This window comes from Pocillopora verrucosa, chromosome 4 (assembly GCF_036669915.1).
Source record: "Pocillopora verrucosa isolate sample1 chromosome 4, ASM3666991v2, whole genome shotgun sequence".
Classification (NCBI taxonomy): domain Eukaryota; kingdom Metazoa; phylum Cnidaria; class Anthozoa; order Scleractinia; family Pocilloporidae; genus Pocillopora; species Pocillopora verrucosa.
The window spans coordinates 20,177,770-20,205,009 of NC_089315.1; the positions used below are offsets into that span (position 1 = coordinate 20,177,770).

Here is a 27,240-nt window from a genome sequence, read left to right on the forward strand (position 1 = left end):
CCTTTGCATTTGAAGTTTAACAACCTCATGATGTTTTCCCATACACGGGTACTCAGATAATAAACAGCGGGCGTCAAAAACAGAGCTCCTTACCCTCAGGCACAAACAACAGCTGTATAAACAAGCTACCTGAGGCACGAACTGTTTCACTCAACCAGAAAATAGTTCAATGTTTTCAGTTGCTTGCATCTTGTAACTAAAAAATGGTTATTTCAACATCAGATTACCATAAAAATAAATTGAGGTAGAACGTTATTTCGGGATAGCTGTTTCTCGTCGTTACCACTTTTTGGGCTAATTAATAGATTTAATTGTTCTCCATCGGGAGAACCACGCTCGAGTCTTTGTATTAAGATAACACAAAGGAGAACAGTTTTTTGCACCTGCTAATATTTTAAACTAATGCAAAACTTGGAATTACATTAGAAGCCTACTCTGCTTTAAGAGTGATCTTCCGAAAGCAGTAAACTATTAGCTTCCTTCCTCCCTTCGTCTCTTTCCTGTCTCTGAGATGTGTGGGTACATTGTCAATTGACGTGCATTGATGTTTCCTTTTCTCATAACCTAAACGCTCGAGAAATAAGTTTTAAAAGTTTAATTAAGTAAAGTTATAATAATCGACATTTATTAGTTGTTGCAATATGTAACTGCGTCAGGCGAAAAATCTTTTAAGAAGAAATAATTAGAGCGACATTATTAATGGACGTTCTAAATAAGTGCGGTTGATTACGAGATATGGTGACAATTTCAGCAGTGTCACTTGAGAGATTCTGCCAGCATGTAAAGCTGACAAAGAATATTCTCCGAAAGTCGTCTTTGAATCTCAGAATTTCTTTTAAAATCTTTAAAATGTTTTGGTTAAAATATACAAATTTTTACTCCAAATATAATCAATTTTTTACGTTTTGATCCTAAGCTAAATTTGCAGTTCATTAGAAGTTGTAATGCATCAACTCTAATAAAATAAAAATCCCCAATGGAGACAAAAAAATCAAATCTGAGTAGAAGAACGTTCTTCCTCTCTCAGATGCTCTTACCCAATTTGGCCTCCAACGCACATGGGTTTAACGAGTAGGACACTATGTTTGAACAAATAAAATACACCACAGTTCTTTGTTATCTAACGGGGCGGAGACAATCTTTTCCTCAATCATTTGCGGGTTTTCAAAAATTAGAGAGAGTAAGAGCCGAATTGAAGATTAGTTATATTGTTTTAACAAAGAAAAGCCGATTACAGGTTAATTCTATCAAAACTGGCAAGATTCGTGGGCTATAGGAAATGTAACACAAGCAGCGAACAGGTGAAAATAGGTAATTAAACAGTTTGGCGTTTTCCGGGATTCTCTTAGTATAAAAGAAGACATTTGAGACTTCTGGCTGTTAGAAACGTCTTTCAAACTTTATCGAGAAAGCATCGCTTTTTAGATTTTGAGGCATTTGTTTGGCATTCTTCGACTAAAAGGCAAATTTCCAAAGGTGTTCAAGACTTTGTTCGACAAGATGACAGTGCTCATCTCAGGAAGTATTATGTTGTTTCTCCTCGTTTGTCAAGTTCATAAGGCAGGAGGGGTAAAAAATGCGGAAATCAATACTCGAAGCGATTTCCAGAAGCGACTGGATGCTATTTCTGAAATAATATCTCGAAATCCGGGCAATTTTGATAAGTGGCCGAAAACATTTCAACCAGGGATTCCAAAGCGTAGAAATGGACTTATTAGCGATGGTACACCGAGTACGAGCAAGAATGAAGAGAAAACTCGTCATGTAAGAATGAACTACCCCCAAAAAATCCATACCAAAGTTCAAAACCAAGCGACGAAGGAGACTAAAGACAGATTTGAATCGCTTCGTGGCTTTAAAAGGATTCCTAAAGCCGCCGTTCAGAAGTCTCCTTGTCCTGCAGAGAATCCTGCGTGCGAAAGAAAAAGAACCGTGCTACCAGCAGGAAGAATTTCCTATCAGTGTCCAACTGGTTTGTGGTGTGCTAAGAAACGGAATTATCGATTAAGGGTAGTTACAGATCCCGGAGAGCCACGGGTCAAAAGAAGCAAGCGAATTCCATCAAACGATCACAAACGAGCACGAATAGAAAAAGAAACGACCGAAAATTTTGAAATCATGCCACAAACACCTAGGCGATGTACTTCTGAGTTGGGTTGCTCTGAAAGCCATGGCGAAAAGGAGCAGGATGAATCGTTCAACAGGTTATTACAAGGGCACATACCAGACCAAGGTAAGAGACAGTGCCCTGTTGGGTTATGGTGTTCATCTAAACGAGAAGCTGGCTTCGAAAATTCTGAAACCTTAAAGAAATGCCCTCCTGGTTTATGGTGTAAACGTAACGAGATCCAACTTGGACAATACTTTAATTCAAAACGAGCGAGTATGAAAGACGGTCGCCAGTGTCCAACAGGTTTGTGGTGTTCAAGGAAAAGAGAAAAAGGATATGCGAATTTTGAGACCATGAGCGATTGCCCACCCGGCTTATGGTGCAAGAGAGATAAGATCATGCCTGTTGAAATGGATATTCCAAAGAGAGAGCTCGAGTATGAAAACTCAGAGACATTGAGAAATTGTCCTCCGGGATTATGGTGCAAGAAAAACACGATTGACGACATCATAAAAGTGCGAAACGTTAAAGTGAGCTGTCCAACCGGATTTCGGTGTTCGTTCAAGAGGTATATGGGTTATGAGAATTCTGACACTCTTGAGAAGTGTCCTCCAGGCTCCAAGTGCAGACGCAGTCAACAAAGAGACAGCGACGGTTCCACTGAGCAGGACTGTCCTCCAGGTTTGTGGTGCAAGCGAAACGGAGGTAAAATTCGGGAAGCCACAAATCAGAGCGTTGATTGCGCGGACGTCTCCTGGTGTTTACTTAAGCGAAAGCTAGGTATTGAGAATAAAGATTCTCTGGTCAAATCTAAATAGTATAATTATTGAACACTATATTTAACACTATAAATGGTAAGTGCACTGAAATCTGAAAAGAAATGCAAACGTTAAACTAAATAGTACACCATAATAAGCAACCTATCTTTGTTTAAGAATATTTGCTTTTAACTTAGCTGACTAGGACATTAACGTAAATGAATTTAAGTCAAACTTTAAGCTATTATCAGGGGAATTCCAGCCATGGTGTTTTTAGTCAAGACATCGGTTAGAGCATATAATAAACGTGTCCAAAACGAACTAATAAAATCATTTGCCAAGCAAAGAAATCATTTCGTGCCTTTATTAATATGTTTTGTCTACGATACGGGCGCTCATTAAAACTTTTCAAAGCATAACTTCTTGGTGTTTTCTCGTTCTTAATTGAACTAATTAAAAATGTTGGCAAGCAAAAGAAAGTAATTTAATCTGAATGTAGAGCGGCATGCGATGACTCTGAAAATAACTTATTGTTTTGATTTCAGTTCCTCTTCATTTTCCAAGTTCAAAATAAACCTATCCTTTCAACATCTTTAAACTTACCTGTGACCAAACTGTTTCCAATAGCCGTTACTTTGTCATCCTTGAGAATTGTTTTAACATTTCACTTATCTGAGAACAAAGTATCTCTTTATTCTAATTAAATGTGAAATACACAGATGCATATCTCGAAATATAAAACAGATCAAGACTGATTCTAGATCTTTATGAATTACAAAAGTGCGATGAACTTCACTTAAAGTGCACGTCAGTCTAACTCGTTGAGAACTTTTATCTCGGGTAGAATTTCAAAAAATAGGGTATTGTTTCCACTGTGATTTTATTGTTATCTGTGTTGTTAAACTTAAGAGGCTCGAAGCTAAGTAAAGGCATAAAGTATTCTGTGGTTCTCGATCATTTTTCGAATTTTGTGACCGAGATAAGTAACCATGTTCAATTTCAAACAGGATCGTTCTTCCCTCCATGTTTCTCTGAATAATTTCTCTCATCAAATGACAAAGAAAGTTTGATTTTCAAACCCGAACAGCTTGTGGCCCCCAAATTAAACAAAATTATTGCTTTATTTGTGTATCTTTAGGTCATAACAAGAGTTGAGCTGAACCAACCAAATGAGAATTGGTAGAAATGTTTTCCATAATATGGATATTTTTCGTCGAAGAAAATTTTCAATTTGGGACTGATCAAAAATACCTAAAGATAGTTTTGCCATAGTTTTTCAGCAAAGTTGGCTTCTTTCATGAATTTGAGAGTCACTGTTGCTGATTTAGTTTCATAAAGGTAAATAGGAAATGTTTCCTACTAAGTCTATGGCTTTTATTTCAGTATTCTAACCCACGACCATAATAAATCTTAATGAATCTGCCAAATAACGGTACAATCACATCCAATTAACTTTTTAAAAGCACACTGTCTTCGACAATTCTCCTCCATTTGCAAAATAGATTAGGGCCACTCAACTAGAGCAGTTGTCAAGTGCCAGCTAAGCTGGCTAAGTATTAGATCTTTTGTGTCCATGTTATGGGTGTCATTCTCTTTAAGTAAGAACGCTTATTATACAGTTTCTGAATTCTAATCCTCTTTTCCGTTAAGTCATTTGAAAGCTCTGGATATGTTTGACAATGACGCGACTTCTGGCCCAGTTGAAATTTTTTCTTTTGAGTGACGGCCGTGTAAATAGAGGTCGGAATATCAACTACCTTTGAGCAATGTCAAAAAGGCGGCAAAAAGGTCTAATACAATATTAGTTCCGATCACAGATCCACTCAAGAAAGCGTGTTGGTGCTAAATCTCTCTCGAACTGCTATAAACATCCATGGATTAAGGGTTGATGTCTCTTCTTAATTAAAAGTTTTGTGACTGTTTCAAACAATTTTCTTGATTTTGTCTTCCTTAATGTTACTTCAAAGTTAAAGCTTGTGCTTAGTGGAAGTTAGTAGGTGTATTTAGAGTGAATTCCTATTTTGTTTTCTTCAAATCCGATGATACCCTAAGTAGATGGCTCTTACTGTACATGCCGCTGGATCCGGGCAGTGTGGCTGACACCAAGCTGTATTACGGCGTTCGTTCAGTTATATGTTCTGGCACATTTAATGCTGCACACTATTTTGTGTGTTTATAAATTCGAGGAAAGGAGGAGATTCCTTGCAAATGAGCCAGTTTTAAAGATTACAATTGTTTAAGGTGGCAGCTAAATTCTGCTCAGTTTCAGGGCCAGCAGTTTTTCAAGAAAATCTCGAAGACAATTTTTTTCCTGTTCTTGCGAAAGTTTTCTTTCAAAATTGCTGAAGAGATTTTGAAAAAATTTGAAAAGACAGCAAGCAAAAAGAGACAACAACAGAACAAAACAAAGCAAGACAAGATGAAACAAAAAAGTGACTTGACTATCCACGGTTTCTCTCTCACACACACACTTTTATTTTTATTTTCTTACATATTTACAAGATATTCCTTTGACCTGCAGATAGCAAATGCTAATCGAGGTGGGTCAATTCTTTTTTCATAGCCAACTTTATTTAATTACACTGGAAATAAAACGGAAATGAATAAATATAACATAAAAAGACAAAAAGATACACAACAAAAGAAAAAAAGAAAATGAGAGATGTTAATTGTGAAGGAGAAAAAGTCTGAGAGTTTCTAAGTGTACGAAACATATTGTAGAACTGGTTCAATTTGGTTCAATTTTGCTGTGTTTGAATTTTAATATTATATCATTAGACTCCATATAAGAATCTTCAGTTTTTGAAATATTGAGAAGAGTTCTTTTTGTTTCTTTTTTGAAGAATTAACTCGACAAATTTTTATATTCATTCGATATCTCATTCCAGACTTTCACATCAACACGCGAAAAGACCTTTCTTTGCATTTTAAGCCTAGAGCACTTTAGTACGCTAAAGAGTTGTGACGTTGATGAGCGAGTAGTATATGTATGAATGTTTGAAGTTCTCGAAAAAGTTTCATGATGTTAGAAGCTGCACTGTCGTTATGAACATCGAGCATTATTTTACATGCAGCTTCATAATATTAGAAGATAATCGGCAGAGCTTTTGCATTTACAAATAAGGGATTGCATGTTGTTTTCTATCAACAAAGTAGATTAGACGTAATTGTTTCCTCGACCGAAGCGTTAACGGTATAAAATAGCCACGTTTCAAAGGACTTTCTGTTGTTTATTGATGAGTCTTTCGAAACCTATGATTACAAACAGTTTATCAGGTTATATGAACAAAGTTCAAAGAAAACGAACCACAGATTTTACATACCCGATGGCCTCAGATGTCGACTTCGGGAGGAAGTTTGCCGTACTAATGTTATTAACGGTGATTAACCTAATTAAGTAGCTATGACGTATCTAATTTTCGTCGCGGCCGAAACAGTAATACTCACTTTAGAAGTACAACAATTTTGTTTATTTGGTTTTTAGACGCATTACCCCAAGCAACGAGTCCATAAGTTAAATAAGGTAAAATAGGAATTCACAAATATTTATGAGTAGAGATGATGGGAAAAAGTGTCTCAGCCTAGCAATCATTCCCATGTTCTTACTTATTTTAGTGATAACACAGTCCAAATGGTTTTTCTAAAAAAGATTTTCATCGATTAAAACACCTAAATACTTGATGTAACTCTTATGTTCCAAACTGACCTTTCCATTTTTTTCACCATCAAATATACTTATTTGCGGAAGATAACGGATTTTCTTTCGTCTAGGGCAAAAAATTACAAGATTTGTTTTTTTTGTTTGCAAAGTCAATTTATTTTTAGTTCGCAGGTCATGTAAATTGTTCAGTTCAGCATCGACCGTCTGTTCTAAGGACTAAAGGGCCTTGTCAGCATAGAGAATATTAGTGTCATCCGCAAATAAGAAAAAATTGAAGTTTATTGGAATAGAGGTAAATGTCATTTATTCTAACATGACTCGGAGCCATGTCATAATTCTAATACATCGACAATGGCCTATTTGATTTCAATAGAACTGAAAATAAGACAAATGGATAACCCTCAAGCTTCCTAACGTAAGTACTTGACAAAAAAAGACGTGTTTTTGTCTTGTCACGAGCGTAGGAAAATGAATAGCTAACGAATGCAAAGATATTTCTTCGATAGAATAAAAAGTTTTCGGGAAAGTGTCCGTTATAAAGTATTGTAAAACTCTGAGTCAAACAACAACGCCAAGGACGAGCTGTTATAAAACTATAACCCAAAAACAAAAAAGAAATCAACAAGGATTCGCACACAAGGATTTTTGGTCATTTTTCAAACCGTCCAGCCGTTTTGGGACGTGTGCATATGACGAGAGAGCGCATTTTTCCGCAAGCGAGAAAGAAATGACGTGAAGATAAAGTAATCGGAAGATAAGTTAGTACGAAAGTAAGAACGTATTAAGTAATTCTCTACTGCCCACTTACGGCTCATTAATAAACCAGTGAGGCAGATACCGTATTTCTGCTGTCCTATTCCGTGAGGGGGATGTGTAGGAGTCACAATGTGGATGTCGGTTACCACTTCTTTGGCCAAGTATCCATTTATCACGTCTACCTTCGATTAATTTTTCTTACCCAAAAAACCATAATTGCACCACGTCAGTTGATCAATCTATACCGTTTAACGGCGTCCTTTTGGATCCTTTTTTGACCAGTTTGATGACTACTTGATGATCATGAGCGCAGTTAATTTATGTTCAGTTTCTGTAAGTTTCTGTAGTAATAGTACTTTGATAGTAAAAATTATCAAAGCACCCGAAAGGGACTCGCGATAACAATGAACAGACCTACAGAGAGCCATGATTGCGGACAATGTAGATTACATCTACGATGTAAAAGCTATTAATAGACGATCGCGATAAATACTGATATCGTCAGTAACTATGAGTCCATTACTTTCCTAAATGGATCTTCGCAATCAAAAGCACCAGTCTCTCATTGGTACATCTCTTCTTGTTATAATACGTAATTCTTTTCTTAGAATAAACTGGGTTTATAGTTAGTCAGGATAAATAATGGATGAAATGCTTTTATTAAAGCTTATCCAGCGCTGAGTGGTTGTTACTTTGGAGTTATCTATGAGGCACTTAGGACAAAGAAGGTCGGACCAATAAGAAGCGGGAAGTCGAAATGAGCCTGTTCATTTAAAAGATTAGTTCTTTAATTGATATTAGTCTTTGAACTAAAAAAAGGAAACTATGCCAAGAACTGTCACAGATCGTTTTCACACGAACGGTTAGAGGCTCTAAGTTTATTCTTACCGTATTCAGATCCAGCTTAATTTTTTGCAGCTGGTAAGAGAGCGAAAAAACAGGAAAAAGATTCGGCTGCACCTGCGCTAACAAACAAACTAATTGTCCAAGCTCCATCCTATTTGGCATACATTAAGTTGATGATTTGTGAAGGGAAGTGAGCGTAACAATAAAAATTAAGAAACGTTAAAGCAAAAGATTCTGTGTGAAGCAGTACTCAACACAAATCATCATACGTAGGATTTATACTTTTGAAAATAAAACTTATCTTTAGCAACTTTAGTATTTTAGTTTCAAACCGGTAAAAAAAATTAATCTTCACTACCATTAGATATGTTTAAATTTTTAAAACTTCTATCAGTGAGGACGAATCAGGGAGAACGTAACTTTTATAGCTGCTCGAATGTTGTGTTCTGATGACTCATTCTTTATCCTTCATCACTATTCATGAGGCGCTAAAAAGGGCTGATCGTTAATACGAAATATTTCTATTAAAATCCTTTTCCAACTGTTAAGCTCGACAGTTTCAGTTTGCACCAATTTCACGAATTTCGACTGTTAATTTTTTTCGGAAAGTACTTGTTTTGGTTGAATGAAATTTTTTATTTTATAATACGGAAATTTTAGTCAGTCCAAACAGCTGAATCGACTGTAAAGTGAAATGATGACATGGTAGTGTCTGAATAATCCAGATAAGATTTTAGGCCTAAGAATCACAGAACCATAAATATTATAATGATTTCCTATCTGTTTATTTTTCGTTTGCGATCATCATTCATGGAGACCGGAACAATCCCTTTAGCTAGCGAGGGAGAGTGAATTCAATAACTCTGATAGGCTTTGTTCTTTCAAAACACTGTCACGGGAAACTTGAATTTGAAACACAATATTTCATCGCATTTAAAACCAGATATTCTTGCAGGGTGAGAAAGTGTTGGTGAATTTATCCTCTATGATTGTAGATAAAATAAAAAGTAAATTTAATTCATTTATAATTTGGATTAAAAGACGCTTCTGTCCGATGGTAACACAAATTTCGTTTTGTACACACGACAGAGCAGGGATCTGCTAAGCAAAATATATTTTGCTTTTTTATAGTTGATATAACAATTTAAGGATTGCCACAGGTAAGAGCACTTGAAGGTGCCATAACAATGTTATTGGTTGCCTCGCTGTGTACTTCAAATTCATTCTCTCTTCTTTCGACTGCTACAATGTTGACAAATTGATCCTCAATGATAGATTTTGTGTCCCTGACGCTTCCCATGAAATACATATCCAGGTGTTTTGGATACTGGCGGTGTTCTCCGTCATAAACAGCAGGATGAACCCGAGTACGACAGGAACTTCTCCAAAACGCTGACAAACAAGAGCTATTGTTGTTAGCTGTGTAGGCAAATGAATTTCGTGGGTTCGAACTTGAACTTCCTAGACAAATTCCACACCGAAGTGTTTCTTGTAAATAGCTTACAATCATCCTGTTCCTAAATATGTATATTGCAGGAAAAAGCGATCGCTTAAGTGAAAAAATAAAATAAATGGCGAAGCCGGCGCTAAAATCAATTAACGGGTTTCCCGTGAAAACGGAGTAAAACGCAACACTTACATAGGATAATGTACAGAATAAAAACATAGTAAATAAGATTATAGCAGTTTTCGATGATCGTTTGTAGGCATCCACGGCAAACCTCTCGGCGCTACTATTTCGCGAAATGTAACTGTTCTCCAAGTTTACTTTCCGGCTGCTTCTGACGGAGTTTAGAATGCGGATGAACACGTAGTAAATGATTAAAATTGGCAGAACTAAATTGCTTGATTTGAACATAATGTTGATCATTCGAGGAGTTATTTCTGGCTCGTAAATATGAGGGAAGAACGAATAACATCTCCCTTTGCATGTGCTACTGACCAGACACCAAGGCAAGGCGGAAAGAATGGCTTGTAACCACGACCACAACACTATCATACGCGCCCGCTTTCGAGTCATTTTTCGTCTCAGTCCCTTGACTAGTATTATAAACCGATCCAGCGCGATGCCGCACATATTCAGTAGAGCAGCCACCACGAACAAGTCTTGAAATGAGAGCAGAACCCGACATACAACAAAATTTGAATAAATCAAGTCTTTTGCGAGGACAGCGATCCAAAATGGAGCGTCTGATATGGCAGAGAGCAGATCGGAGATACACAAGCTTACCACAAGAGTATTGGTGGTCGTTCGCATTTTGAAGTTACGGCAATAAGTCAAAATGATGAAAAAGTTTCCAAGGATGGCGAGCGTGATGTTTAAAATTATCAGAAATCCTCTTGCAGGTGTTGCAAGCCCCATATTTAAGTCATCGTTGTCCTGACGAGAATCATTACTGGTTAAATTCAACGTCATTTCATTCTGTTTTCCGAACAACGTCACCATTTTCGGTGGCGTATTCGCAACTGCGACTAATTACAAGGGACAAGAAACAAGCTCACGTTGTATTAACATCACTGTTGTCTTTTTCTTGCTCCACTGTGCAAACACCAGCGAGACGCTCGATGACAGATGGAAGTTAATACCGGCAGTTTTTATGAGTAACACGCTCTGAAATAGCCTGGTGAACGCAATTTATCGTTTACGGATGAACAAAATTTAAAATCACGAAACATTCCGGACGTCGTTTGTGCATTTCTTTTCCAGAAATTTTAAAAGTGTCGTGCGCAGGAAGAACGAGTAAACATTCAAACGGCTTTAAGTTTAACATAACTAGAACGCATGCGTACTGAGAACAAATCGACGTTTTAAGCATTTATATTTGCTTTGATTTTTGAACTAAAAAAGCTCTAGATCTTATATTAAAATCAATTTTTTTGTTTTTAAACGAAGAAAGAAAACGTCATTTTAAGTGCAAATCCCTCGACCTGAAAATGATAAAAATGTAATGCATATTAAAAACGACGTATTGTACTTCACGCTATTTTTCAATCCATTAGTCACCTGTCTTCTTTACGGATGTAAAGGAGAAACAAAAGTAATAAAGCGAGCTGAGAAAAAGACGCAATAAAGTTCCACTGAGTTACAGGAAGTTTCTTGCGTGGGAAGATTGCACAGTCATCGACAGAATACGAATTTCACGCGCTCATTTAGATCTGCATGTAAATTATTATTCCAGCTATCTCCAAATGTTTAATCAATATTTTCTTGCGAATTTCCATCGGTTTATTTCTTTTCGAATATTCTTTCACATATTCCTTTCATCTTAAACACAAATATAGGAGAAAAGTAGCACACATAATGACAAAATATGAGAATATTCTTTTATTATTTATACAAAGGCGATCGAAGCGCTGTACTGGTTTTATACCGCCCCGAGCTTTTGATGACCGAATGACGGCGACAATAAGATAAAAAAAATATTCGAGAACGCACTTGAGCTATATTTGTTGCCATAGGATGATGATGAAGTTTTACACGACGTAAACATATCTCGGAGAAAATTAATCAGATGAATAATTTGATCGGATGTGGTAGATAAAGGATATTGAAAAGCAAATAAAGGAAATACAAATCCTCGTCTGAGCTCGCTTACAAATAATTTTTCCTGCTGTTCAGCAAGCATTTACCGACATGATATAAATCACACATTGAGGATAGTACACAGCCGTGTGTGGATACGAATTTTGTCTTGCACTCTCACGAGTGAGGGAGAGAGAAAAACAGTGAGAGATATGGGCATGTATGATGTTATTGCTATTTTAAAACACAATTCAAGGAAGTAAATGATATCCAGTTTCCGTCATATGAATAAATTACAATTTTCTCCTGTCACAAAGAAAGCTGAATTCGACTTATAGAATGTTGATGAGGTACGAAAGCCAAGGTGTATCCAAGTTGACGCAAATGGTTACCTCTAAGACACCGTTAACTTCCACTGTGAGAGATAACATGAACTAGGGCATTCCTTGTAACCGGTGATGACATCTCTCGGAAACAGAAGAAATTGCTATCTAGATTTGTCTTTTATAACAAATGCAATTCTACAGAATCAGACAGGGAAGATTTGTATTAACACCTGCAATGGTTCAGAAATCTCCCTATTCTACTAACTTTATTCAATGTCCTTGAAATGTACAAAATTATAAATAAACTAAATTGATAATAACAGAAGGTGAAACCTCATTATGTGAGCAAAATCCGACCATACACAATAGGCCCTAAAAAGCAAATCTCTTTGTGAATCGAAGGTTCATTAAATATAATCCATTAATCCATCTTTCATAGAATTTCTTTACTTCACGTATCAAGTAGCCATCAGTAAGGAAACAAAATACTAAAATAAAAACAGTTCAAAAAACGGAAACAAAGGTCAGTTGTTTCGGCTCTGAAGCGCATAAAACGAGATTTTCGTGTGATTAATGATTTGTCAAACATGAAAATAGCGAATGATACAAAACATGAAAGCGAATTTAAACTGTAAACCTGGGATAAGACTAGATATAAATAATCTGTGTGGTACCAACACCCAAATGTGAGTGATCTATGATTGGTTATGGCTAAAAACGTCTCATTTCTCGTTGCAAAAGGTCTTGTGGAAGATACAATCTTTAATTTCGGCGACGCCTGTGTAAATCAGTGAGCAAATTTTTACTTTGCTTATTTCTGTCCGCTTTTTACAAATAGATCTTTGACGTCCATAATTGAACACTGAAATCACCAAGATATACTGTTAACTGTAAGAAAAACTAAGATATAAATTGAAATCTCGAGAATCAATAACTGTTTGGAGGCTTGTCTTGGATGTGCGTCTTGTGAGATGAGTTAAAATAGCAATAACGGGTGAAGAGATTCTCGTCAAGTCATACGACTCGTACATGTACTTTAGTCTTCAAGGGTTTACAAGGAAGCTTACCTGCATATATGTACGATCTACTTAAATTTAATGCAGACCTACCCACACGAACTGGTCGCTGTAGTAAATTAAATATCGCCTGCCCTCGATTCAATCGCGAGACCGAGGGAGGAAGACCTTTAGCGTATCTGCGACAAGATTGAGGAACCAACTATCCATTAACCTAAAGAGGCGACAACAGTTGCTTCTTTCAGAAAGGCCTTTCACTTACATTTTTAACGAGGTATGATGAAGTAGAACACCTAAGTCCGAATGCGATTTAACCTAGCCCATGCAGCATATTTAATTTCATCTAGTTTTTAGCTGATATTCTTATAGACCTGTCGACCAGTTTTATAATCCTCGAATACATTTTGATTCTAACTATGCTACTTTTAGGATCGAGGGCCACCAGTTCATCAGTTGAATTACTGTTGTGTGTTACCCTCCTTAAATGAAGTTTTTTGTTTGTTTGTTGGCGGTGAAAGTCAGCGAACGGGGAAGATATCATATAATTTTTTACCCTGGTATTGTTGCATCAGCACCCCACACTTTCTCCCAACCCCTATGCTCAGGCCGCCGATTGCAGACAAAAAAAGAAATATTTTCGAAGGACAGGGAGTGACTTACGAGCAATAACACTCATAACCCGGGGTCAATTCAGGGCCTGTCACGAACTCCAGTCACTCACTTATGTTTGACTCTTTCCTTTAGTCATTTGAAAATATTCTCATTTGATGAATAGTAAAAGAAAATTTCTCAGGAGGTTATTCATCAACCGGAATCATCAGTGTAAACAAAGAACGAGTTTTTTTCATGTTCCTCCCAGCCAATGAGAAGCATAATTGCGAAGAATTGAACTAGAAGTGAATTAGTAAATGTCAATAATAATGTCGGAAGAGTCAATCAAGTAAGTCGGACCAGACCTCTAAGAGGGCGTGGAAGAGCATATTCTTTTGATAAATTACATTTACTGCCCTCGCATGATACTTAGGAAGAATTGAATCATTTTACTTCTTCAGAAAACTTTGTGTCACAAGATTTAATTTTTCTGTAGACTTCTGTTTAGTTCATTGTTTTGCTGTCCTCGATCACTTCTTTTAGATTTCATTGGCGCCTATCAGCTTTTCTCTCTGACGTTTCGCACACCTTTTTAGCTCTTGCGTGAACACGGCTGTACAGAAAAAAAAATGAACAATTAGCATTTTCGAAGCGACAAGTATGGTGATACGGATAACAGATAACAGATATTCAAACGAATTATACGATTTAGTCACTGGTACACATATTTCATATGCTCTGATAACAAAGCTGTAAGAGAGAGTTTTACCACTAGCTAATTTAGATTGTGGCAGAATATCACATTATGCAAACTTTTTTTCAGTGGACATTCCTTTATAACTACAAAGGATGAACCTATTTGTGCATTTGAAATGTCTAAGGCAGCTTACCTCGTCTAGGTATCCTATCGAAATTCTGCTCGTTCTGAGTCACTAATGTTAACCTCCCATCCACTTGAAACCGTCGTTTGCCCTTCGGCGGGAATGGACGTGGAAATGGACCGATGACACCGTCACAATCTAGTATTATAAAGGCCACGAGGACATTCAATGTCAGAACAGCTGATATCTTGGACACCATCATCCCTTAGATGTGACACTGGTATATCAAACACTGCTGGATCAGACAGAAGAAATTTTCAAGGAGCAGCCTGTCATCGGTTAATGTCATACCCGGGAAGCCATGAATCATTCAACGTCATCAAGGATTCTACTGAGTCAACTACGCAGCCGTCCAATTACTGATTTTGTAGTAACGACTTTCGTCTTAGTCAAGTGTCAAGTAGCAAAGCAGCGGTAGCAATTGTTTCAAGGTCAAGATTCCACTATCTGTAACACTGCGATGGAAACGCTGAGAAATTCCTTTCTAAACTTTTATTTAAAAACAAACTAAAAAAGAAGATTAATTTTCGGAAAACACATCTCATCTGCAATTTTTATACTCGTTCTACGTAAATCCGACGTTTTATTTTAAGTTCTGCCAGAGGTTAACCGTTAAAAATGATTGATTTGACACGTGGCTATTTTTCCAGCTGTTATTGACTTCCATTGTATACCACCACTTCATTCATGAAATCATAAAGAAGTTGTGTGCTTAGATAATTGTTGCAAACTAGAATGATAAGAGGGGTTGAGGGCTTTTGCAGGTTAAAGAAACCCAGAATTACTGAACTAAAAAAGGCTTTTTTTAAGGTTCTTCCCTCAGGCGAAAGGAAGCTTTACTTGAGGTAACTGTCCATCCGGCAATGGATGGCGTTGGCTTTAATTAATTTAACCATGAAAAGATGGTAAGGGTTAGTTAAAGAGGAGCGAAGGTTTTCACTTCCCAGTCATATAAGAACGACAAAGGGGACTTCGTAAAATAAGGATGTGGACAGCACATCACGAAAAATAAAAACAAAGTAAAAAGATAAATAAATGAAAAGTGACATCAGTCTAAGAAGAAACCTATTCAATTCAATATCAGAAACTCCCCGTAAAATACTGGGAGAAATTCCGAAATTGCAAAAATACTTCTTATTCCATTCACCGCGCACTCATGTATTTATTTCTATGTTTATCCTATCAGTTGAGCTTAAATACGAGTTTACCTCTATGAATATTGACCCGAAGGCAATGTGCCAAAAGGTGTTAGTAATCTTCGTAAATTTCATCGGCGCACTCATGTGTAATCTCTGTGCCTGTGGCATTTCTGACCTTTTTGCTGTCAAAAAGTAACTAACGAGGAAGCTGAAGACACAGCATACTGGACTGCCATCTCTTTTAAACAGATTTCAAATTGTGTAAACAATATCCATGCCTTCCACACTATGTCGTTCTTTTTCTTTCTACTTCATTTTTAAAGGTGTATGAATGATTTAGCAACTGAATCTCACTCCAAGATATTTTTTTGAAGAAAAACCATTTTCTGACATAAATCACGCGTGGCACAACGACAATGAAAACACATATAATCAAAATTCTAAATATTTTTTTAATATTCTTGTCATCTATTTCATTTTTATCATTTAATTCTCTTTTCATACATTTTATTTTCATTTTCTGCCGTTCTCCGTCCGCACATGCGTTTTACGCCGTTGCAAAGACGGTACATTCTAATGAAACAGAACGTATTCGTGCAAACTGCAAGGCAAATCAGGTATCTTTGAGCATTAAGATCTAGACAAGGAGAGAAGAGGAAAGAGCTCACGATACAAAAAAAAAATGTCATTTACTTTTTTCATTCACTGTGCAGGAAGTCAACTTTTATCAGTGCGGCTTTCGTCTATACAATAATTACAGTCATCAACAGGGAATTTGTCCTGTTCTATTCAATTCTTTATTCAAGTAATTGCGGTTCAAAGTTTCTCAGAGTTCCCCGTGAAGGTGAAGTCAAAGGTTATGCTAGACTTAGCCCTCTTGCTTAATTTTCGGATTCTTCGACCTTGATTATTGCTTCTTGAAGTAGTCGTGTAGTAGAAGTGGGAAACAGCCCAGAAGATCTAAACGATAAGACCTCCAAATTACTCTAGAAACCCAAACAGGATCATTGTTGTAGGTCGACCGTTCCTAATTCTAGTCTTCTTCAAAAAATGACATTTACTAACATCTAAATTCGATAATTCTTCAATCGATCTACCTAAAAGAAACTCTTTGTGAGGGATAAGCCTTGAATAACGCTGGACTTTAAACATGGGGAGAACCATGAGGAATAAAAAAATACTTCGAAACAACAACTGATAGAGACATCCATCATTGTATCACTTGACACAATATGTTACGAAGTTTCTAATTTAAGAGCGAGATTTAATCTTAAATCATATCTTCTGTTCGATATCATAGAATAAAAATGCAGTTCTTTTCCCCGCAAAATATCTCGTGATGGTTTGTAATGAACAAAACAAAAATATCCCTGAGCATCGGATCATAACGTTGAAATAAATAGTATGTCTTCCTATGGGATCCAACTGAGCCATAGCATCAGGCCATTGCCCTGCAAAGGCCTTCATATGCATTCACTCTATTGTTATTATTTATTTCTCTGCCACAAATCATTAATTATAGTTTACAAGTTATCAATCAATAATTATAAAATAATTGCAATATCACATTTATCTACAAATTTGTCCACAACTGAAAAAAATTTAAGTAATGTAGCGAGGAAACCCAATAGTGCTTAACACTCTGTACAGAGAGTACTAAGTCCAGTTGTCTTGTCTTTTCAGAGAAAACTATCCAACAGTTAGGTAACTCTGGAACACCCAATTTATAACGATTCAGTATTTAACCCTCCATCACCCTCTCAGGAAAACCAGTTTCAAATTCGTCACCGTCGGTTTAAGCCTCGTTTTCGGACCAAGTTTAAAAAAATCACTAGCAACGCAGCGATTCAGTGGCTTGGGACAGCCTATGAATATGTCGTCAAGGCACACCTTTAAGATTCCAGTTTCACCAAGCTGTCATATGTTTTCATCCAGAACCAAGTAATATACCCAATATACAAAGTTAAGAATGATAAACGTTGGTAGGAAAATGTAACGAGACCATTTATCTAGAGTGTTGCTCTCGTTCTCTATAACTGTCAAATGTTCCTGCGCCCGAGAAATGGAGGCTTTTTTTTCAACATCGACAATCGATCGCAAATTAGAGAACTCTCCACTTGATGTCTTTTCGGGAGAGGATATTTCCGCTGGATATGGCAATTTCTGATATAAGAAGTTTGGTGGATATGAGCGATGAGGGATATTCCAACTAACGTAAAATCAACAAAGCAACTGGATGAATGAGTAATGAACTTGAAGTGTTGCATTCTGTCACGTAAAAGTTTTTTAGAAATATTTTAGTAATCACTACTGAAAAAGGAAAACAATTCTGAGGCTTCAAAGAATTGGGATCCATGTCAATACCCATAATTGGAATAGGATGCTTCTTTCTTTTACGTCTCTGGACTAGTTTATTCGTCAGACCCCACCAGCAGTTTTGGGTCTACGGTATCTGTGTCAGAGGTATCATAGGATGCTTCTTTCTTTTACGTCTCTGGACTAGTTTATTCGTCAGACCCCACCAGCAGTTTTGGGTCTACGGTATCTGTGTCAGAGGTATCAGTAGCCGTGTTACTGTAGCGTGTAAAAGTCAAAATGATCAATCAAGCTCCTCAATAGATTGATTACTTTCTCATTAATAGAGCGGGTAAGTTTTTACAGAAACTGTGGTGTTGCGTCGGTGGGGGGATATTGAAGAAATAAGAAACGCGCCGAGTGCATTGATGAGTTATATAAGCACTTGGAAATTTTTAAGAACACGAGAGAAGTGTGGAGAAGAATTCTGCTCGAGTGTTCTTAAAAATTTCCAAGTGCTTATATAACTCAACAATGCTCGAAAGACAAGTTTTTTTATTTCTTTTTTATAATTAAGTTCGGATATAACGCGCGCTATCATTGGTTGAAAGGGCTGCTATATGAGAGTATAGAGCATAGAGCAGAGCTAAAGCTGTCACGCCATTTGCCAAATTGTACGATGTCCGACCTTTTCCGGAACTTCTTTCTAGCTTTTTTTCGTTAATTAAAAGTGAATTTCAGGAAGAAGCGATCCGGTATGTAGCAACAGAAGAACCAAACAAAGGTCTCTAAACATGCCAAGTACCGTAATCTACGTTATTATAACGTGAGCAGGGACGAAAATCCTCAAAGAGTGAACGAAATGGACAGTCCGAGTTTTGAAGGTTTTCATGCTCGGTTAGATTATGCAAGCTCACGTATGCTAATAAGAATCAAACACAGGTAACCCTCGTATAGTATAAAAAGTTTCGTGATCAAAAAAAGAACAGAACAAAACACGAATGATGAAAAACGTAACTAAACTGGCACAACTGTTAAAATTCATACTAATTATGATGGTGTCAGAGCGACCGCGATCATGCTGAGGTACATCGCGGCTAGCTCTTCATGGCGATCTTCGGTCATCGCAATGAAGCAAGCCTCAGAAATTACATCGGCCGACCTTCGAGTGAACAACTAATAGCTCTGATGCCCTTTCCGATGCGCTGAGTGGAAGGCCACATCAGTCACTGCAGCCGCGTTCTACTGCTCTGTCGTCCTGAGCAATCTTCATGTTTCGGTGACTTTCGGCTGTCGTTCATTTTGTTTTCTAATTGTCATGCGAAAAATTTGCGTGTTTTTATGAGCCACGATTCGGCCGAATTTCACTGAACATTTCACTTTCAGATTCTGTATTGGAGACGAAAAAAACTTTAGGCAAGTGTTAAAATTGGACCTGCCGAACTATTGCAGTTTGTAAACTATTGCAGAATGTGAACTTTGGTGGTTTTTGAACCTGGATTGTTTGACATTTTTGACAGCTGTAGTCTTGTACAGCCAATCAGATTATTTGAGCCATTCTAACAGGGATTTTGATTGGCTTATTGTAGCGTACTTTATGAGAGTACAGAGCATGCTGACGGCACTGTTGTTAGTATAGGTAATCACATGATTTCGAGTGCAATTTGGAATAAATATGTACGTGTAAATTTTCTCAAAGACTAACAAAGTTGCACTTAGCACTTAGGAAGCAGGTAGAGCACCCAAGAAGTAGGAAGGAACACTCGACTACGTCTCGTGTTTATCCCAACACTTCTTTCGTTCTCTAGCCGCTTTTTTAGTGCTTTACAACAGAACAGAGTATAGTCAAGGCTTCTCTATTTGTTAAATAAAATGTATCGTGAATTGCGCGCGCTCGTACCGATGACGAAGACTACGTGCATCATATCTCAACAGTGCACTCGTGTGACGTAAGGTGCGTGCTTTATGGTAATATAATGAACTCGTTCTGACCAATCACGGCGCGCGCATTTCTCTGAACATTTTAAAAAAGTAAGATAATTTTGGTTTTATAAACTGAGTTGATGATGTATATTGCCTTCGTAAAAATTTTTAAAGCTGACGTTTCGAGTGTTAGCCCTTTGTCAGAGTGAATGGCCAATCTACACAATCAACTTAGTTGATAAAACCAAAGTCACTTTCTCTATATTATCACAGTTTCACATTTGACACCTACATTCCTTCGCCTTAAATGAAACTTGCTTGTGTAGTTGACGACAGAATATTCGGCGAATGAACCAAAAACCAACAAGTAACACACAATTAGGTACCAGTCTAGCGCCCTCATATATGACACTACTGGTAAGGAGTCTTGCCCCAGACCCATTATAAGCGTGGTCATCGTGAGAACTGTTGTAATTCCAAGGGATACCCGAGCGGGAAAAAAGAAAGCCAGGAAACGAAAACAACCAGCATTGCGGGAACGTATATTTTTGCCAAAAAAAAGCTTAAGCGTCGAACGAAAATGAAGCGAACACCAAGGTACGAAAAGTGACCTAAAATGTAAAAGGATATACTTCTAAGAAACGGAAGGAAAAGAGTAATTTAAAAAAATCACCATTATGATCTTAAATCCTCATCAGACGTATAGTCTTAAAAGTGAGCGAAATTTAAAAATGGTGATGATTACACCTTTAACCCATGTGTTTGTTACAAAAAATCACCATTCTTACGTCAGTTTTTTTCTTTGTGACGGTCAATTTTATGTGGAGCCAACATCCTTCCATAAATGATGATATTGAGGTGTGTTGTTATATACTCGTTATAATCTAAGGTGATGCTTCTCCTGTGGCGTAAGTTCTTGTTCCATTAAGATAGCGAAATGTTTTGAGGGAAAATTGTGCGTTTTCTTTAGCATTTCCATATGTTGTGAAACCATCTAAAAACCAAAATAAAATTTGAAATCAGTATTACCAGTATATGTCTTACATAGAACAGTACACTTAAAAATGTCTTAAATCCTCATCAGACGTCTAGTCTTAAAAGTGAGCGAAATTTAAAAATGGTGATCATTACACCTTTACTGTAAGTTAATAACTAACAACTAGCGAAATGGAGGTCACAAATCTGTGTATCCATTGGGAATCTCCTGAAGTCCATCTCACAAGAACAGGTCAAGGTTAACCTAACAAAACAAAAAGTATACTATTTTGATCATTTTTTCTTTCCTTTTCTTTGGTACCGTCCTGTGTTGTTTTGTTCTGCTTTTCTTTATGTTTTTTTCTGACTGTTTTGTCGTTTACAAGTTAATAAGGAGATAAATAAAAAGTTGAAAAAACAAAGATTTCATTGCAGTTGAGCCAAACTACGAGATTACTAAAAGAAACCGTAAAAACGGAACTTCCTGTAGTCCTCCACTAACAGTTAACATCAGATCAGTTTTCCATACCTGGTGTTCACCAACACACTTCCGTCCGGATGAAGACGCAGGAACTTATTCAAAACTGTTAAATGGTGTAGTCTACCGTCGAAGCCATTTTCAAAGTACGTGTCTGGCTGCCATAAGACATCAGGGAGTTCACCACTGAAAGTCACATGCCCATTCAGTTTAGGGAAAGCTAATCTTGCGTCTTTCCAATATTGCCGAAAATACATCTCCATTGAGTATTCCTTACAGGTCAACCGAAAACTAAATAAGTTAAAACTACAGGACATGACCATGCCTTTACCAGGGCTGTAAAAGTGGAATAAAAGGCGCTCGTCATAACAGTTGAAGTATCTCGTTGTTCAGAAAATACAGACTGAGCTACCCATGATTTGATCTTACCATATCTGACTCTCTAAAATTTCCAATATACACAATATGAATGCCAACTTTAACTTGCACTGCTTCACCTGAAAATAAATTTACCAATACATTGAATGGTTGACGAAGTGAAACATTGTGAGTAAAATCGAGCCGTAATGAATGGCATGTCTTACCTCCTGACATCGGTCGCAGTAGTTTTAAATGGCGTCTGTTTTCCCTGTCATTCAAAAACTTTGTGAAATTTTCTACTGAATCGTCGTGTTCGAGGTCTCTGCTTAAGACAATTTAAATAGAATTACTCTGTTATTTGCACTTTGAAGTCTACCTTCTAGTCAAGCTTGATTACAGAAAGAATCCTCAAATCAAGTCGGTTCGAAAAGCTATTATTTCAATCGGGAAATTCTAAAAATTAAAAGTTTTAATAATCGCTCTTTGCTTCGCTTTCTCGGTCACCTCTGCTGTAAATCTGTCCAACAGTTCCTAAAGTTATTTGAATCGACCGAAGTAATTTCCTTACACCTTAGTAAGAAAGACTAAGAAAAATAACTAGCCGCACCTTGTTAATCTTGGTAAAAAGGAATTTCCGACGCGATTTTGGTCTGTGTTTTTTATTACTTCACTTTATAGTTTTCAGAGCCACGAGTATCCTTTGCCATATTTGCTTTTTACTTGACGCTTCAAATCCAGGAGGAACTTGAAAAAGTACTGCTTTGTTTTCTCGCCTCGCAGATTTAGGTAACTACGGGCTGTAACACAGTTATGAAAGCGTGTGCACGAACGTTCTAATGAAATATGCGTCACGATCAAACTTTCTCGGATTGATGGGTTTCCATATTCTCTTAGTTATGATGTGCTGAGCGCACTCGGCGCGTTGCACACTCTGTTTAACAAAATATGGGCGATCAGAAATTGCAAATATTTTTATATTTTGTTGACGTAGATCTGAACTTCGTTTGTGGTTGATTTAAATTTGCAATATTTACACAAGATACATTGCTTCCCAAGTAAGAAGACACAAAATGGAATTCGTTGAATTACATTTTCTTCTTTGAGCTTTAGCGTGGACAATATCGACAGATTAATTATAGTTCAATTTTAGTTATACACATCGCAGTAAATCAATATTTAAAAGATAAAACCAGCCGGAAACGCTCGAAATGACAATTTTTTTTTAAAAAAGCAGGTGTGTAATAGTTTGCCTAAAAGCATGAACATATGAAATAAAGAAAATCATAACTAGGAGAAAACCTTCGTTCGTCACATTTCCATTAACATTTGGTTAAGTTTACCGGTATTGATATAATTGCACAGTGGTTGCAGACCACTCGCATTTATAAATGAACGATTGATATGTAGAAATCCGTGTTTATTGCCAAATAAGGGAACAAATCTGAGACATAAGGCGAATAGTTTCGATGATTTATTTCTATTATCTCCATGTTACACACCACGACAGTCAAAAGGAACCAAAATCAATCTGTGTACCTTATATACATTACTCTCACAAAGACGAAAGCCTAATTGTGGTTACGAATGGCACAAGTATCATCACAATCTTTAGATATATTCTACAATTTGTGAATCTAAGGTTTAACCACTTTATATTTGTACAAATTTCGGTGCCAATATTTATATACATGTTTCCAAAAAGGCATATATTTTTATTTTATCATTCTACCTTTGCGTAATTCCTTCATTCGAATAGTTTTAATTACGCCTGATGGCACATACCTAAAACTTATTATTTTTCTCTTTAAAGAAAGGTTGGTCATTCATTTAATCGTTGAAGATATAAAACGCAAAGTCTGTTTAGATGGTATGATGTGTTTGTTACAAAAAAATTAACTCACCCGTCCTCGTTGAAGGCCACACCAGAACATCGGCAAAAAATCAGCAGTGTAATTATTGCACGCTTCAAGTTAGGCATGAGATCGTTGTGATTCCCTCACTTCTCTATCTGGAAGATTAAGCTATAATCCGTGGCATAGCATTAACAAGTAAACATATTCAAAATAAAATAAATAAATATTTACAATAAATACAAATAAATATTGCCCTACTGTATTGAATTCAAGATGGCCGCTATTTTCGGCCTCTGGGTTATATCACTAGCTTTTGTAGTTAATCTACTGGCACACACGCTTCCAAGCCAGCTTGGAGACGGCTCTTCGGAGTGCTCATTGAAATCGACCAACAATTTTCAAGCCCACTATCTCAGAAGAAATGCTGCGAGCCGCCGAATCTCAAACCAACTTCGTCGACATCAAGTATGCTGGACCAAACACGGTCAAACTTGTCGTTCGCCTCCTGACTTCCATCAAGGCATCGATATAACTATCTGTATGGATATTGCATCGAACCCTGGTCCCCATCCGAATCAGAGAAACAATCTGCGAGCACTATATCTGAATGCACGAAGTTTAAAAGCAATCGTGACTGAACGCAAACAAAAATTGCGAATATTGAGTCAAAATATTAAGTACGTAATTCGCGCTAAACATCGGCAGTACTTAGCGCAAATTGAGCAGTCGTTTAAGGACAACCCAAAGAAATTTTGGAGCTACCACAAAGCGATTTTAGGTGGTCGATCTGGCACAAGCCCGGTGATATCATACAACGGTGTGTCTGCAAAGGAACCAGCACAAAAAGCAGACCTCTTCAATAAATATTTCTGTTCTGTTTTCCTTCCAGCAGCCTCCGATGTAAACAGACCTCAAATTAACATACCACTGAGAACTGATATGGAAATCTCGCAAATAGAAATATCAATAGAAGAGGTGAGAGAGCACTTGAATGGGCTAGACATCTCAAAAGCCAGTGGTCCTGATGGCATCCCAGCGAGACTGCTCAAACAATGTAGCGAACAAATAGCACCAAGTCTCTGCGCTATTTTTAACAATTCACTTAAAAGCGGCAAAATTCCAAGTGAGTGGAAATCGGCGGACATAACACCAATTCACAAGAAAGACTCAAAAGAACCCGCCGACAACTATAGACCTATTTCGCTCATTCCCATTGTAAGCAAAATACAGGAACGCTGCGTGTTTAATCACCTTTATGAGCACGTCATACATCTGATCACCCTCTTACAGCACAGGTTTCTACGAAATCGATCGTGTGTCACACAATTACTGTCTGTTCTACACACCATAGGACAGTACCTGGATAAAAATGTACAGACGGACGTGATCTATTTGGATCTCGCTAAAGCGTTTGACACGGTGGACCATTGTATTCTCCTGTCTAAGTTAAGGGCCTACGGCGTTTTGGGGCAGCTACTAGCCTGGTTTTCAGACTATCTAAACGAGCGCGTCCAACGTGTAGTTGTTGATGGTGCTCTCTCGCAATGGGCACCAGTCACTTCCGGTGTCCCTCAGGGGAGTCTGTTGGGACCCCTGCTCTTCACGATCTTTATAAACGACCTGCCTGATGCAACTGCAGGAGGTGCGATGGCCGCATTATATGCCGACGACACCAAGGCATATCGCAACATCAAAGGTGTTGAGGACTGCATATCTCTGCAGAACACTTTAACCAACATGAACGCATGGGCCATGCGAAATAACATCCGCTTTAAGTCATCAAAATGCAAAGTCCTCTCAGTAACTCGCAAAAAAAGCCCAATTATCTACGGCTACAAACTCAATCATGTACAACTTGAGCGGGTCACAAGTGAGAAGGATGTCGGAGTTATTGTGACTAGCTCCCTTTCATGGGATTCACATGTCCATACCATCATCGCAAAAGCCAACAAGCTACTTGGGCTTCTAAAGCGTACATGCCCTTTTCTGACCGATGTTTCAGTCAGGCGGTCCCTCTATCTGGCTTTGGTAAAGTCACAACTGTGCTATGCAACGCAAGTGTGGTCCCCAGCCCAATTCAGTCTCAAAAGTCAGCTTGAAAGAGTACAAAGACGTGCAACAAGATGGATTCTAGGCACCAGAATTGGGGAAATGAGCTACCGAGACCGGCTTATCAAGCTGAATTTGCTCCCTCTCGCCTACGACCACGAACTTAAGGACCTTGTGTTTCTTTACAAATGTCTGAATAACTAAACGGATCTAAACATCCTTAACTTTGTTTCTTTTATTTCCCACGGCCGCACCAGACGAAGTAATTCCTTCAATCTCACAACACCTTCATGTAAAACAAGTACCTTTCAGGCCTCCTATTTCAACCGAACTGTTAAACTCTGGAACTACGTCTGTACCTTATCACCCCCGTCCAAGTTTTCTAACCCGACCGCCTTTCAAACTTTTGTAGCAAAACACATGTTCTCTCTTGTCCGTTCAGTTTTTGATGTTAATAGTCCGTGCACGTGGTCAATTGTTAGGTCGTGTCCCTGTCATTGATTTTTAGTTATCTAGCACTTTTTCACTGTAAGTTTTTACATTTTTCATTTTTTTTTTTTTTTTTTTTTTTTCGTTTTTATTAAGGGTAGTGCCCCGCATGGGACTCCATGTCCCGTTCGCACTGACCCTTTTGGCGTACGTCTATCCATTTTTTGTCTCTTTCCTTGTATATGTATTCATTTTGAGCTTGTAGACGTACCCAATAAAGCTGTTAAATAAATAAATAAATAAATAAATAAATAAATAAATAAATAAAAATAGTATTACATATTCAAAACATATTTTAGTGATGCTTATTTTTCCCTGACCGGAAAAAGAAAATTCTGGTTCCGGCTATTTTTTTATTTCACCAAAAAGATCAAGCGACCGAACGAGGATGGTGACAACTAAGAGGATAAAAGTGCCTCGAGGACGCAGAAGACGGATAAATTACCCAGTTTCTTTTCTCTACGTTTCCCTTCATGTTCCTCTGAAGACGGTGGAATTTTTTTGTTTAATCTGAGATACTTAGAGGTTTTTTTTATGGACGTCAGTTGCGGTAATGTAAAGTTGCACGCTTAAATTGCGCCATTTTAAGAGAGTGTCTCTGTAAGAGCGGTCCGGTCGATTTTGCTTGAGACACGGATTTCGCTCGTTTCTCGTGTGTTGTAAGACATTCATGTACCTATACTAAAACCACAATCAGTTTGATCGGATCTCTTTATTTTTCAGAGTTTTACGGAAATTAAATTTCACTCGAGCGAAGGCTTGTCGTGACACTTTTCAAGACTTTAATTTCATACAACTTTGAAGGACAATTTACAAAAAACTACGGAACTCAGCAAAAAACAAATACCACAGCCATGTATATTAACTCTATCTTATCTATCGAGGCGACTTTCGTAAACATCACGTGTCAATCAAGGAAACAGGAAGACTTGAATGACACCTTATCGGTTCGCCTAAATCAAACACGCCAAAACCGATCAAATTCAAGGTAAATTTTTGAAAAAGTGAGGCGTTCTTAACTGATCCAACTAACATAGCTAGGAAGTAGGTGCCATAGAAAATATAACTACAGAAAAAAACTTTGCGGCCCGACCTTTACGAGAACTTTATAACTCCGTGAACTTACCTAATTTTCGGCAATCTCCAAGTTTGGCCGCCATTTTGAGGGACTTGTCAACATGAAGCGTAACCGATATAAATCAAGCAGGTAA

The 27,240-nt window shown here is 37.4% G+C and overlaps 2 protein-coding genes and 1 pseudogene across 2 annotated transcripts; 1 reads left to right on the forward strand and 2 right to left on the reverse strand.

Moving 5' to 3' along the window:
* Positions 1-1,255: 1,255 nt before the first annotated feature.
* On the forward strand, positions 1,256-3,457 carry LOC136280617 (uncharacterized). Its single transcript, XM_066166182.1, has one exon. It carries the CDS (start codon positions 1,501-1,503, stop codon positions 2,926-2,928), a length of 1,428 nt encoding a protein of 475 aa, XP_066022279.1. The 5' UTR covers positions 1,256-1,500; the 3' UTR covers positions 2,929-3,457.
* Positions 3,458-8,979: 5,522 nt separating this feature from the next.
* Positions 8,980-10,871, reverse strand: LOC131773162 (QRFP-like peptide receptor). The gene has a single exon (XM_059089147.2). The coding sequence runs from the start codon at positions 10,575-10,577 to the stop codon at positions 9,276-9,278; it is 1,302 nt and encodes a 433-aa protein (XP_058945130.2). The 5' UTR covers positions 10,578-10,871; the 3' UTR covers positions 8,980-9,275.
* A 5,450-nt stretch (positions 10,872-16,321) lies between these two features.
* LOC131773175 (gamma-aminobutyric acid receptor subunit rho-1-like) overlaps positions 16,322-27,240 on the reverse strand; it is an 11,223-nt pseudogene continuing 304 nt past the window's right edge.